Source organism: Oncorhynchus gorbuscha, linkage group LG10 (genome assembly GCF_021184085.1).
Source record: "Oncorhynchus gorbuscha isolate QuinsamMale2020 ecotype Even-year linkage group LG10, OgorEven_v1.0, whole genome shotgun sequence".
NCBI classification, from domain to species: domain Eukaryota; kingdom Metazoa; phylum Chordata; class Actinopteri; order Salmoniformes; family Salmonidae; genus Oncorhynchus; species Oncorhynchus gorbuscha.
Window position 1 is genome coordinate 158086 of NC_060182.1, and position 12159 is coordinate 170244.

Consider the following 12159-nt stretch of genomic DNA (forward strand, 5'->3'; position numbering starts at 1 on the left):
CTCTAGCACCAGGGTCAACGAACTCTCAAATATTGCTTTTTGCCATCATTGTAAGCCTGCCACACACACACACACACTATACCACAGGAACAGCATGGATTTGTGCATGAGGCAGATGCGGTGCAACTCGAGTTTCGCCATCAGGTAGAAATGAAGGCGGCTGGGAAAAATCTATTGAAAATGTCAATACTTTACTTTTTAAAGGAATTGAATCATTTTGGTTTTTTACATTTTTATTTACCCCAGTTTTGGAATACCTGTTGTACACAATCAGCTTGCGAAAGTGTATTGTGGGCATTACCATGCAGTTGACTTCCTAACCTTTTTTTGCTGTTAGCTAGTTTGCTTGCTAATATCAGCTAACACTATGGATGTGACAAATTGACAATTTTGCTTAATGTTTAAACGGCCATTGTTTATCGGTTTTCTGTTAAAACTAAGAAAATAAAAATGTACATCAATTTACAATGTAGAATATTGGCTACGACCAGGTAATTAAGTTATTCTACCACAAAGCTTTACAAAACGCAGCTACAGAAACATGTCGATAGCGACAATTGTTAACTTTGACATTAAAAAAAAATATATATAATAATTTAAGCGCTGCATCAGGTCTGTACCTTTTCAGACAGAATTCTGCTCTTGTGTAAAATGTTCTGTATTGTTTCCCTGACAATAAACATCGCTGATTGATGTGCTGCTGTGGTGTTTTATGGTAGAGTAGCTAGATTAATTTTATTTCTACTAAGTCACAGTATTTAACAACCTATAAAGTTCTATTTTGGGAGATATTATTTGATTGACAGTTCTGGTTGCCTAGTGACGGGCTTTAGTCATGCTTCAGAAGCGGCATTCCTTTACAGACAAATAAAATGTCTGTTCATAGAGGTTTCATGTAGGCATTTAAAAGGAGTGTAGCCTACCCTAAAAACCAGACAAACAAACCTTCTGTAGCAGAGGTGCTTTCAAGGGGCCACATTCCATTTTCTGAAAAGCGTTAACCATACAGGCTACCAGTAGCAACTGACTAGTTATCCCCTTTCCCTTGTGGTAGAAAAATGAACATTCAAATCTCTGGCAACAGCTCTGGTGGACATTCCTGCAGTCAGCATGCCAATTGCATGCTCCTTAAAACTTCAGACATCTGTAGCGTTGTGTGACAAAACTGCACATTTTAGAGTGGCCTTTTATTGTCCCCAGCACAAGGTGCACCTGTGTAATGATCATGCTGTTTAATCAGCTTCTTGATATGCCCCACCGGTCAGCTGGATGGATGTGTTAAGAACATTTTAGAGAAATAAGCTTTGTGTGTAATTGAACATCTTTTATTCACCAAAGGGGCTTCTACAAAGTGTTAACTCAGGTGTGTGGATATTTACGTAAATACAATATTTATGTATTTATTTTCAATAACTTTACTAACATTTCTAAAAACATGTTTTCACTTTGTTATTGTGGGTTATTGTGTGTAGATCGGTGAGAGAAAAAAATCCTTTTGGAATTCAGGCTTTAACACAAAATGTGGAATTTTAGGTATGAATACTTTCTGAAGGAACTGTAACCTACCCAGCAGAGCAGGTACTGTACCCTACCCAGCAGAGCAGGTACTGTAACCTACCCAGCAGAGCAGGTACTGTACCCTACCCAGCAGAGCAGGTACTGTACCCTACCCAGCAGAGCAGGTACTGTACCCTACCCAGCAGAGCAGGTACTGTACCCTACCCAGCAGAGCAGGTACTGTACCCTACCCAGCAGAGCAGGTACTGTACCCTACCCAGCAGAGCAGGTACTGTACCCTACCCAGCAGAGCAGGTACTGTACCCTACCCAGCAGAGCAGGTACTGTACCCTACCCAGCAGAGCAGGAGCAGGTACTGTACCCTACCCAGCAGAGCAGGTACTGTACCCTACCCAGCAGAGCAGGTACTGTACCCTACCCAGCAGAGCAGGTACTGTACCTACCCAGCAGAGCAGGTACTGTACCTACCCAGCAGAGCAGGTACTGTACCTACCCAGCAGAGCAGGTGTTGTGTCTTCAGACCCAGCTGTCTGGCTGCTTCAGAGAGCAGGTACTGTACCCTACCCAGCAGAGCAGGTACTGTACCCTACCCAGCAGAGCAGGTACTGTACCCTACCCAGCAGAGCAGGTACTGTACCCTACCCAGCAGAGCAGGTACTGTACCCTACCCAGCAGAGCAGGTACTGTACCCTACCCAGCAGAGCAGGTACTGTACCCTACCCAGCAGAGCAGGTACTGTACCTACCCAGCAGAGCAGGTAACCTACCCAGCAGAGCAGGTACTGTACCCAGCAACAGGTGTTGTGTCTTCAGACCCAGCTTCAGAGAGCAGGTACTGTACCCTACCCAGCAGAGCAGGTACTGTACCCTACCCAGCAGAGCAGGTACTGTACCTACCCAGCAGAGCAGGTACTGTAACCTACCCAGCAGAGCAGGTACTGTAACCTACCCAGCAGAGCAGGTACTGTAACCTACCCAGCAGAGCAGGTACTGTAACCTACCCAGCAGAGCAGGTACTGTACTTACCCAGCAGAGCAGCGAAGCAGGGCAGTTGTTGTGTCTTCAGACCCAGCTGTCTGGCTGCTTCAGAGAGCAGGTACTGTACTTACCCAGCAGAGCAGGTACTGTAACCTACCCAGCAGAGCAGGTACTGTACCCTACCCAGCAGAGCAGGTACTGTACCCTACCCAGCAGAGCAGGTACTGTACTTACCCAGCAGAGCAGGTACTGTACCCTACCCAGCAGAGCAGGTACTGTACCCTACCCAGCAGAGCAGGTACTGTACTTACCCAGCAGAGCAGGTACTGTACTTACCCAGCAGAGCAGCGAAGCAGGGCAGGTGTTGTGTCTTCAGACCCAGCTGTCTGGCTGCTTCAGAGAGCAGGTACTGTACTTACCCAGCAGAGCAGGTACTGTAACCTACCCAGCAGAGCAGGTACTGTACCCTACCCAGCAGAGCAGGTACTGTACCCTACCCAGCAGAGCAGGTACTGTACTTACCCAGCAGAGCAGGTACTGTACTTACCCAGCAGAGCAGCGAAGCAGGGCAGGTGTTGTGTCTTCAGACCCAGCTGTCTGGCTGCTTCAGAGAGCAGGTACTGGTGGGTGGTCAGGTTCTTGCCGTTCCAGGACAGTTTGAGGGCATGCGAGGAGAAGTAGGTGGGCACGTTGCAGAGGGCAAACTCTGAGTCCTGGGCGATCAGGCCGCAGAAACCAAAGTCCCTGTAGAGGGACAGCACCTCCTGGTGGTGGTCCTCCAACGTCTGGACAACCTGGATAATACAATATTAGTGATGCACCGATATGACATTTTTGGACGATACCGATATCCAATATTTTCCCTGTCAAAAAAAAAACGATACCGATTACCGATATTTACAATTTTAGCGGCCTTTTAAGCATTCTAGTACAGTTAAATAGTTAACACGGACGCAGCGGTCTAAGGCACTGCAAGAGGCGTGACTACAGTTCCTGGTTCGAATCCAGGCTGTATCACATCCGGCCGTGATTGGGAGTCCCATAGTGCGGCGCACACTTGGCCCAGCGTCATCCGGGTTTAGCCGGGGTAGGTCGTCATTGTAAATAAGAATTTGTTCCTAACCGACTTGCCTAGTTAAATAAAGGTTTTACACACACACTGACCAAAAAGTTATTTTGTTGGCATTTACATATGTCCCCATTACCAGTAAAACATCATCAAAACCCATTTCTTTCACTTACTTGCTGTGCTATTTCGTTGTTCATTTGTTCAGTCGTTTCTCAACCAGGGTTTCTGTGGAACGCCGTTTGGGTCTTTGCATGTCAAAACAGAGAACACTATTTGACCTGTCAAATAACACGACATCTGTTTCAGTAGCTATATAGTTCGCTATAGCTACTACCTAACCATATAGCTAGGTGTCATCATCTAAAATAACCCTAATTTATAAGACCGTTCTTATTTGGTTAATGGTGGTCGGACCCATCTATGTGAAGCTTGCCACAATAAGGTTGCGCCACAATAGTTGACTTTGCAGTTAGCCTTCAAAATAAAAGTATGGCATAATTCTACAATTTGTATTCATTTGCATTACTGTCAATGACACTTATTTTGAACGCAAACCGCAAATTCCACTATTTTGCCAGTCCTTATTGTGGCTAGCTTCAAAACACATTAGCCGGTCCTGTCGAGCCAGATGAAGCTAGCTGGCTGCTTATAACATTAGCTTTGGGCAACAGGGTTAAGTAGCTTGATGTTCAATTTCAATAGGCAAACAACAATACTTACAAGGATTCCTAAATCATTGCTAAGAATAATGAAAATGACTGCAGTTTTTACAGGTCATTGTTTTAGGCTGGTTGTATTGGTGCTAGCTAGGTACCAAGTTGAAGCTAGCCACCCCAGTAGTTGTATTGATGCTAGCTAGGTACCAAGTTGAAGCTAGCCACCCCAGTAGTTGTATTGGTGCTATCTAGGTACCAAGTTGAAGCTAGCCACCCCAGTAGTTGTTTCAGGCTGGTTGTATTGGTGCTATCTAGGTACCAAGTTGAAGCTAGCCACCCCAGTAGTTGTTTCAGGCTGGTTGTATTGGTGCTAGCTAGGTACCAAGTTGAAGCTAGCCACCCCAGTAGTTGTTTCAGGCTGGTTGTATTGGTGCTAGCTAGGTACCAAGTTGAAGCTAGCCACCCCAGTAGTTATTTCAGGCTGGTTGTATTGGTGCTAGCTAGGTACCAAGTTGAAGCTAGCCACCCCAGTAGTTGTTTCAGGCTGGTTGTATTGGTGCTAGCTAGGTACCAAGTTGAAGCTAGCCACCCCAGTAGTTTCGGTTGAACAAATGATGCTTTATTACCAACGTGGTATTGTAAACACATTGTTTATGGCCGGTGTTTGCAGACTGTTTTGTTCATCTTTGACAGTGCTACTGTACCTTTTTTGACACGCAAAGACCCAGACGGCGTTCCGCATGTCGTGAAGCTAATAGCAGTGATGCCATTACTGTGTAACTCCGGTCGGCGAAAGCCAACATCACACACGACAGAGAACGGTTGATTGTCAAGGACAATGAATTCCATTATCTTGGTTTAATAGATGTCACCTTTGAGTTGTCTCACTGAAATGTTGTTAAGTTTTTCAAATGACTGCTGGATCCACAGTGCAGACATTGTGGGTTAGTTTAGGAATGCTGTGTTGCACGTATAGCGGATTTTAAACTAGATATCCGATACGTTCAACGATATATCGTACATCCGTATACAATTTTACACATCTTAAACCCTCCTCTAACCCTGTAGAAAGGCCACCATGCTGAAACGTTGATCAAAGTGCCATGGTATAGAAGATACAGTAAGTACACCAGTAGTCTGCCCCACAGCCTTTATCCCACCCAGCACTCATTACCATGACAGGTCCCACCCAGCACTCATTACCATGACAGGTCCCACCCAGCACTCATTACCATGACAGGTCCCACCCAGCACTCATTACCATGACAGGTCCCACCCAGCACTCATTACCATGACAGGTCCCACCCAGCACTCATTACCATGACAGGTCCCACCCAGCACTCATTACCATGACAGGTCCCACCCAGCACTCATCTGAACATATGGTGATGCTGAACAACATGCATGTATTGGGGCGGCAGGTAGCCTAGTGGTTAGAGCGTTGGACTAGTAACCGAAAGGTTGCTAGATCGAATCCCTGAGCTGACAAGGTACAAATCTGTCTTTCTGCCCCTGAACAAGGCAGTTAACCCACTGTTCCCAGGGTGTCATTGAAAACAAGAATTTGTTCTTAACTGACTTGCCAAGATAAATAAACGTATACCTGGTCAAATAGGGCTGTTAAAATATAGAAGGTTAGTTCCCGGTGTGTGACCAAAGACCAGCCTCTAGTCCCTGTGTTGAAGTGAGGGTAGAAGACTGACAGACCACCCCAGCAAGAACAGTATTATGTATGAACACGACCAGGCCAAAATACACTGATTTACTGGGCTACTCTCCACTACCTATTAGTGTTGTCACCATACCAGAACTCTGACTGGCACTTGATCCAGACAAACTCAGCTACTGCTGGGCCTCTTGAGCTCAATATCATTACATTTGAACATTATGAATATGTTCAAGAGACAGTCAGTAATGAATCAATTTGACTTTGTTTTACAAATCTAAATACAAAAAGGAAATCATTTGAATGGTAATTGTCTATTGATAAACTGGCTAAATGAAGATGTAGCCTAGATCTATTCACAATGCAGGTGAATACATATTCAATAGGAGAGTGAACGCCTAAAACTCAGTATTCAGCTGGTTTTGGCTGATATCGTCAGGCTACAGACAAACAATCCCTTCCACAGGAATTATTTTATTGGCAGCTGCTAGTAGAACATTATTGTACTGATCAACATTTGCATAGAAGAGGCAATATTTTATAAAGGTGTGGGGTGTTTAATTAATGACGTCATTCACAAGGCAGAATGTGGTTGTTGAATCTGACTGGCTACGGAATCTAGTTGAAACCAGATGGAGGTGAGGAAGATGAACAAGTGAATAAGTTTTAGGTGGTTAGGGAGACCAAGTGAAGTAACGTTTTTGGTAACAATCAACATATTGTGTGTTATGGTTTGCATATTTGAAACAAAGTACTAGGGTAGTAAATTCAGCTACAAGGTAGCAAGGAAATCTACGCCATGGTTTTACACAGAACCCAAGCTTCTGGGAGAGAGCCATGGTTTTACACAGCACCCAAGCTTCTTGGAGAACGTCATGGTTTTACACAGCACCCAAGCTTCTTGGAGAACGCCATGGTTTTACACAGCACCCAAGCTTCTTGGAGAACGTCATGGCTTTACACAGCACCCAAGCTTCTTGGAGAACATCATGGTTTTCACAGCACCCATGAGGAGAGCCATGGTCCCTTTTGATGCGCTAACAATGCAACCCAGACAGCTATAGCAATAAATGAGTAGGCCTAAGCAGAGCGGGTACTTTGCTCTTCTTGCTATAAAAAGGAGCTACGCTGATATAGTCTTAAAGGATTAAATCATGCGAGACCTTTGACAGAAGTACAGAACGTTACAAATTCTAGTTCCAAACAGGGGTTTTTGGTATCTAAATAGGACTGAAGTTTCGGTATACCGTGCAACACTACAAGTATTAAGTGCACAGCTGTGTACATTTCATCCCAATCTGTAACCCCTGGCTGGATCCAAATGGCACCCTATTCCCTGTAAAGGCTTATGCACTACTTTAGACCAGGGCAGATTCCATATATAGTGCACTACTTTAGACCAGGGCAGATTCCATATATAGTGCACTACTTTAGACCAGGCAGATTCCATATATAGTGCACTACTTTAGACCAGGCAGATTCCATATATAGTGCACTACTTTAGACCAGGCAGATTCCATATATAGTGCACTACTTTAGACCAGGGCAGATTCCATATATAGTGCACTACTTTAGACCAGGGCAGATTCCATATATAGTGCACTACTTTAGACCAGGCAGATTCCATATATAGTGCACTACTTTAGACCAGGCAGATTCCATATATAGTGCACTACTTTAGACCAGGCAGATTCCATATATAGTGCACTACTTTAGACCAGGGCAGATTCCATATATAGTGCACTACTTTAGACCAGGGCAGATTCCATATATAGTGCACTACTTTAGACCAGGGCAGATTCCATATATAGTGCACTACTTTAGACCAGGGCAGATTCCATATATAGTGCACTACTTTAGACCAGGCAGATTCCATATATAGTGCACTACTTTAGACCAGGCAGATTCCATATATAGTGCACTACTTTAGACCAGGCAGATTCCATATATAGTGCACTACTTTAGACCAGGCAGATTCCATATATAGTGCACTACTTTAGACCAGGGCAGATTCCATATATAGTGCACTACTTTAGACCAGGGCAGATTCCATATATAGTGCACTACTTTAGACCAGGCAGATTCCATATATAGTGCACTACTTTAGACCAGGCAGATTCCATATATAATGCACTACTTTAGACCAGGCAGATTCCATATATAGTGCACTACTTTAGACCAGGGCAGATTCCATATATAGTGCACTACTTTAGACCAGGGCAGATTCCATATATAGTGCACTACTTTAGACCAGGGCAGATTCCATATATAGTGCACTACTTTAGACCAGGGCAGATTCCATATATAGTGCACTACTTTAGACCAGGCAGATTCCATATATAGTGCACTACTTTAGACCAGGGCAGATTCCATATATAGTGCACTACTTTAGACCAGGCAGATTCCATATATAGTGCACTACTTTAGACCAGGCAGATTCCATATATAGTGCACTACTTTAGACCAGGCAGATTCCATATATAGTGCACTACTTTAGACCAGGGCAGATTCCATATATAGTGCACTACTTTAGACCAGGGCAGATTCCATATATAGTGCACTACTTTAGACCAGGCAGATTCCATATATAGTGCACTACTTTAGACCAGGGCAGATTCCATATATAGTGCACTACTTTAGACCAGGGCAGATTCCATATATAGATCACTACTTTAGACCAGGGCAGATTCCATATATAGTGCACTACTTTAGACCAGGGCAGATTCCATATATAGTGCACTACTTTAGACCAGGCAGATTCCATATATAGTGCACTACTTTAGACCAGGGCAGATTCCATATATAGTGCACTACTTTAGACCAGGGCAGATTCCATATATAGTGCACTACTTTAGACCAGGGCAGATTCCATATATAGTGCACTACTTTAGACCAGGGCAGATTCCATATATAGTGCACTACTTTAGACCAGGGCAGATTCCATATATAGTGCACTACTCATCCAGAGGTCAGTCAGTCCAGTAGTAGTTCATCCAGAGGTCAGTCAGTCCAGTAGTAGTTCATCCAGAGGTCAGTCAGTCCAGTAGTAGTTCATCCAGAGGTCAGTCAGTCCAGTAGTCCACTGGCAACATTCAACCAATATCACATTAGTTAAGCATTAGCCTCTGCATCACTGCACCCTATCAGGGATCTACAGTGTTACCATTGTGGGGGCATATGCTCTTAAATATGGAATTTGGGAGCACCAGTGCCACTAGAATTAATATCTTTTTTAAATCACTCAGGTAATAATTGTAATTCTTCCTTTGCTGTCCCGCAGCTTCCATAGTATGCAAACATGGTGGCACAGAAAGGACAATCAAGTAGCTTGGATTCACATTGGTGCAATGTTGGTTATATCTCAATCATACAAATATGTTGTTTGTATTCTCAAAACCTGTATTTTGTTATTACTGACAATTCTTTGAATACATTTTTTTTATTTAACCTTTAGACAAGTTAGTTACGAACAAAATCTCATTTACCTAGACGGCCTATTTAAGATGGAACAGTCAACAGGCAGTCCTTGAACCAGCGACTGTGGCAGTTAGAGGCAGGCCTCTTCAGGTGACATTTAAAAAAAATACAAAATGCCAAAATGACATTAATACCTTACATATTTTTAATTGTGGTCCTACGTTGTGTGCAGCTACATTTTTTAAACTTAAGAGCACATGTGCTCCTTGTAAAAACAAATGTCACCTGCAGAGACCTGCCTCTATCACAGCCACTGGCTCAAACACTGCCTCTTGACCATCCCCTCTTATCACTACACTTGATTTATTTTACTCCCCCTCATTATCAGTCCAGAAACCAGACTTAGTGTTTATCTGCTATATATTTATTCTTAGCTAGCCAGCTACTGCTCGTTACTCACCCGCACTCTGAAGCGGAACATGGCGAGGCGGACACAGTGACTGAGGCAGGCGGGGGGCAGGAACCAGGCGCGGGGAGGCGGAGTGGCCTTACTGCCGACGTGGTTAACGATGAGCTGGGCTGTCTGGCGTTGTCCCTGGGCCCGGCGTGCCCACTCCGGCCACCGCTCCTTCCCCAGGGTCCCGTTGAACACCACGACCAGCTCCAGCCCGCCCTGGTACAGACAGGCCTGGGACAGAGCGGACAGGTATCCCAGCATGGCGTTCCACTCCCCGCCGCACACCCAGTCCGTCTGGTAGCCGCCGTACAGCCGCTGCAGACCGGAGTCAGCATCGATGAGTATCCGGGCCGGAAGAGGCAGAGGGCCGGGGTGGTGGTGCTGGCGTCCCGCAGTACGGCCTAGTTTGAGGAGGTCCACGGGGATGGCAGCCCCGGGACAACGTTTCTCCAGATACTCCTGGAAGCCCTGCACGCCCATCCCGGTGTTGTTGAACCGGTGGGTCTGTTCGGGGGAAGGCTCGGGTGGTGTCGATCCGGTAGCAGCTGGAAACGGGCGGCTGACTACCTCGTCTCTCTGACAGTAACTGATTGACTACACGGCTGTTGTCGCCGGTAGCCGGTAGCCGGTAGCCCCCCCCCAACCCCGCCTAGCTGGTTAGCAACCTGGCTAACGTTGCTACATTTGGTCGTGTGTCCATCCCTGGTAGTATTGTGGTAAACTGCCAGCAAAACAACTGAAGTTTCTCGTTAAATATTCCTTTATCTAGTTAACATCTGAAAATGTGACTGGCCGTCCGTAGTTATGATTTGGACGATACTTAACCTGACGGTGCAAATATTTATGTTAGTTCAAATTGCAAGTGCTAATGTAATGTACTAGGTAATGTATATGTTGATACCGTTAGCCATCTACAGGAGCTTTCAGCTAACTGGGTCCCCAGGAATTAAATGGTCTGTTTGGAGAAATACAATAACTTCAATAAAAACAAACGCCTGATAGTTCCTCCCTCGATTACTTCCAAACTCACGACTTCATGTAGAGGAAGGGAGCATACTTCCAAACTCACGACTTCATGTAGAGGAAGGGAGCATACTTCCAAACTCACGACTTCATGTAGAGGAAGGGAGCATACTTCCAAACTCACGACTTCATGTAGAGGAAGGGAGCATACTTCCAAACTCACGACTTCATGTAGAGGAAGGGAGCATACTTCCGAGCGCTGTCAGCCATCTTGCGACTTCCTCACGGACCAACACAAGTCGGAGGGAAGCGGAGGGTTTCTGACTAGATGGAAACAGCTTTTGTCGGATAACGACTTTTCGTAGCAGGTTAGGAGAATTAGGTTTAGTTTTGGAAAAGAGTAAAGGTTAGCGAAAATTAACTAAATTTATATTTTTAACGTTAATTTGACAAAAGCTGTATCCCTTCTAGCCCTGACCAGGGCTGTGATGAAGCCAGGGGAAGTGGCCAACCTAATTACCAGTGCCGATAGGTTATATATGTCGCCCCCTTGTGGATAAATTTGGGACGGCAGGTACATCATGTATTTGGGGATTTTAACATGAGAAAAGGAGTCTTTCTGTATTCCAAAATCAACCCATACATCTCCCCATAGCCATTTTACCCCCGAGGCCTAGACACACTCCCTGCCCCTAGCACCCCAAATACAACCCTGCTATAGTACACCCACTGCACAGGAGGTTGGTGACACCTTAATTGGGAGAACAGGGTTGTTGTAAGACTGGAGCAGAATAGGTGGAATGGTATCAAATACATCAAACACATGGTTTCCAGGTGTTTGATGCCGTTACAGTTATTATGAGCCATTCTCCCCTCCAGCCTCATGTGACGCACTGATACGGAAATACCAGCCCACCATCATCGCACACACACACATTTTGTATAATTTGACCACAATCTAAGTGAGTTGGTGAAATATGTTGCTCTCTCTCCCCCTACTCCACTCTCTTCTCCCTCCTCCCTCCTCCACTCAATTCAAGTCAAGGGGTTTTATTGGCATGGGAAACACATGTTAACATTGCCAAAGCAAGTGAAGTAGATAATATACAAAAGTGAAATAAACAATAAAATGAAACAGTAAACATTACACTCACAGAAGTTACAAAAGACATTACAAATGTCCATTTTTTATTTTATTTAACCTTTAACTCGACAAGTCAGTTAAGAACAAATTATTATTTACAATGACTACACCCAAACAAGGGCACTGCGTTCATCCACCTCTGGCCTGCTCGCCTCCCTACCACTGAGGAAGTACAGCTCCCGCTCAGCCCAGTCAAAACTGTTCGCTGCTCTGGCCCCCCAATGGTGGAACAAACTCCCTCACGACGCCAGGACAGCGGAGTCAATCACCACCTTCCGGAGACACCTGAAAC

General features: G+C 44.9%; 1 protein-coding gene across 1 annotated transcript in view; it reads right to left on the reverse strand.

Moving 5' to 3' along the window:
- Nucleotides 1-11216, reverse strand: part of LOC124045435 (constitutive coactivator of PPAR-gamma-like protein 2) — a 71905-nt gene extending 60689 nt beyond the window's left edge. Inside the window, exons 1-2 of the mRNA XM_046364721.1 lie at nucleotides 9764-11216; nucleotides 3043-3289 (exon numbers count right to left, since the gene is read on the reverse strand). Coding sequence (XP_046220677.1) covers nucleotides 3043-3289; nucleotides 9764-10240 — 724 coding nt within the window. The 5' untranslated portion in view covers nucleotides 10241-11216. The remainder of the gene's footprint in view (nucleotides 1-3042; nucleotides 3290-9763) is intronic.
- Between the last annotated feature and the right edge of the window lie 943 nt (nucleotides 11217-12159).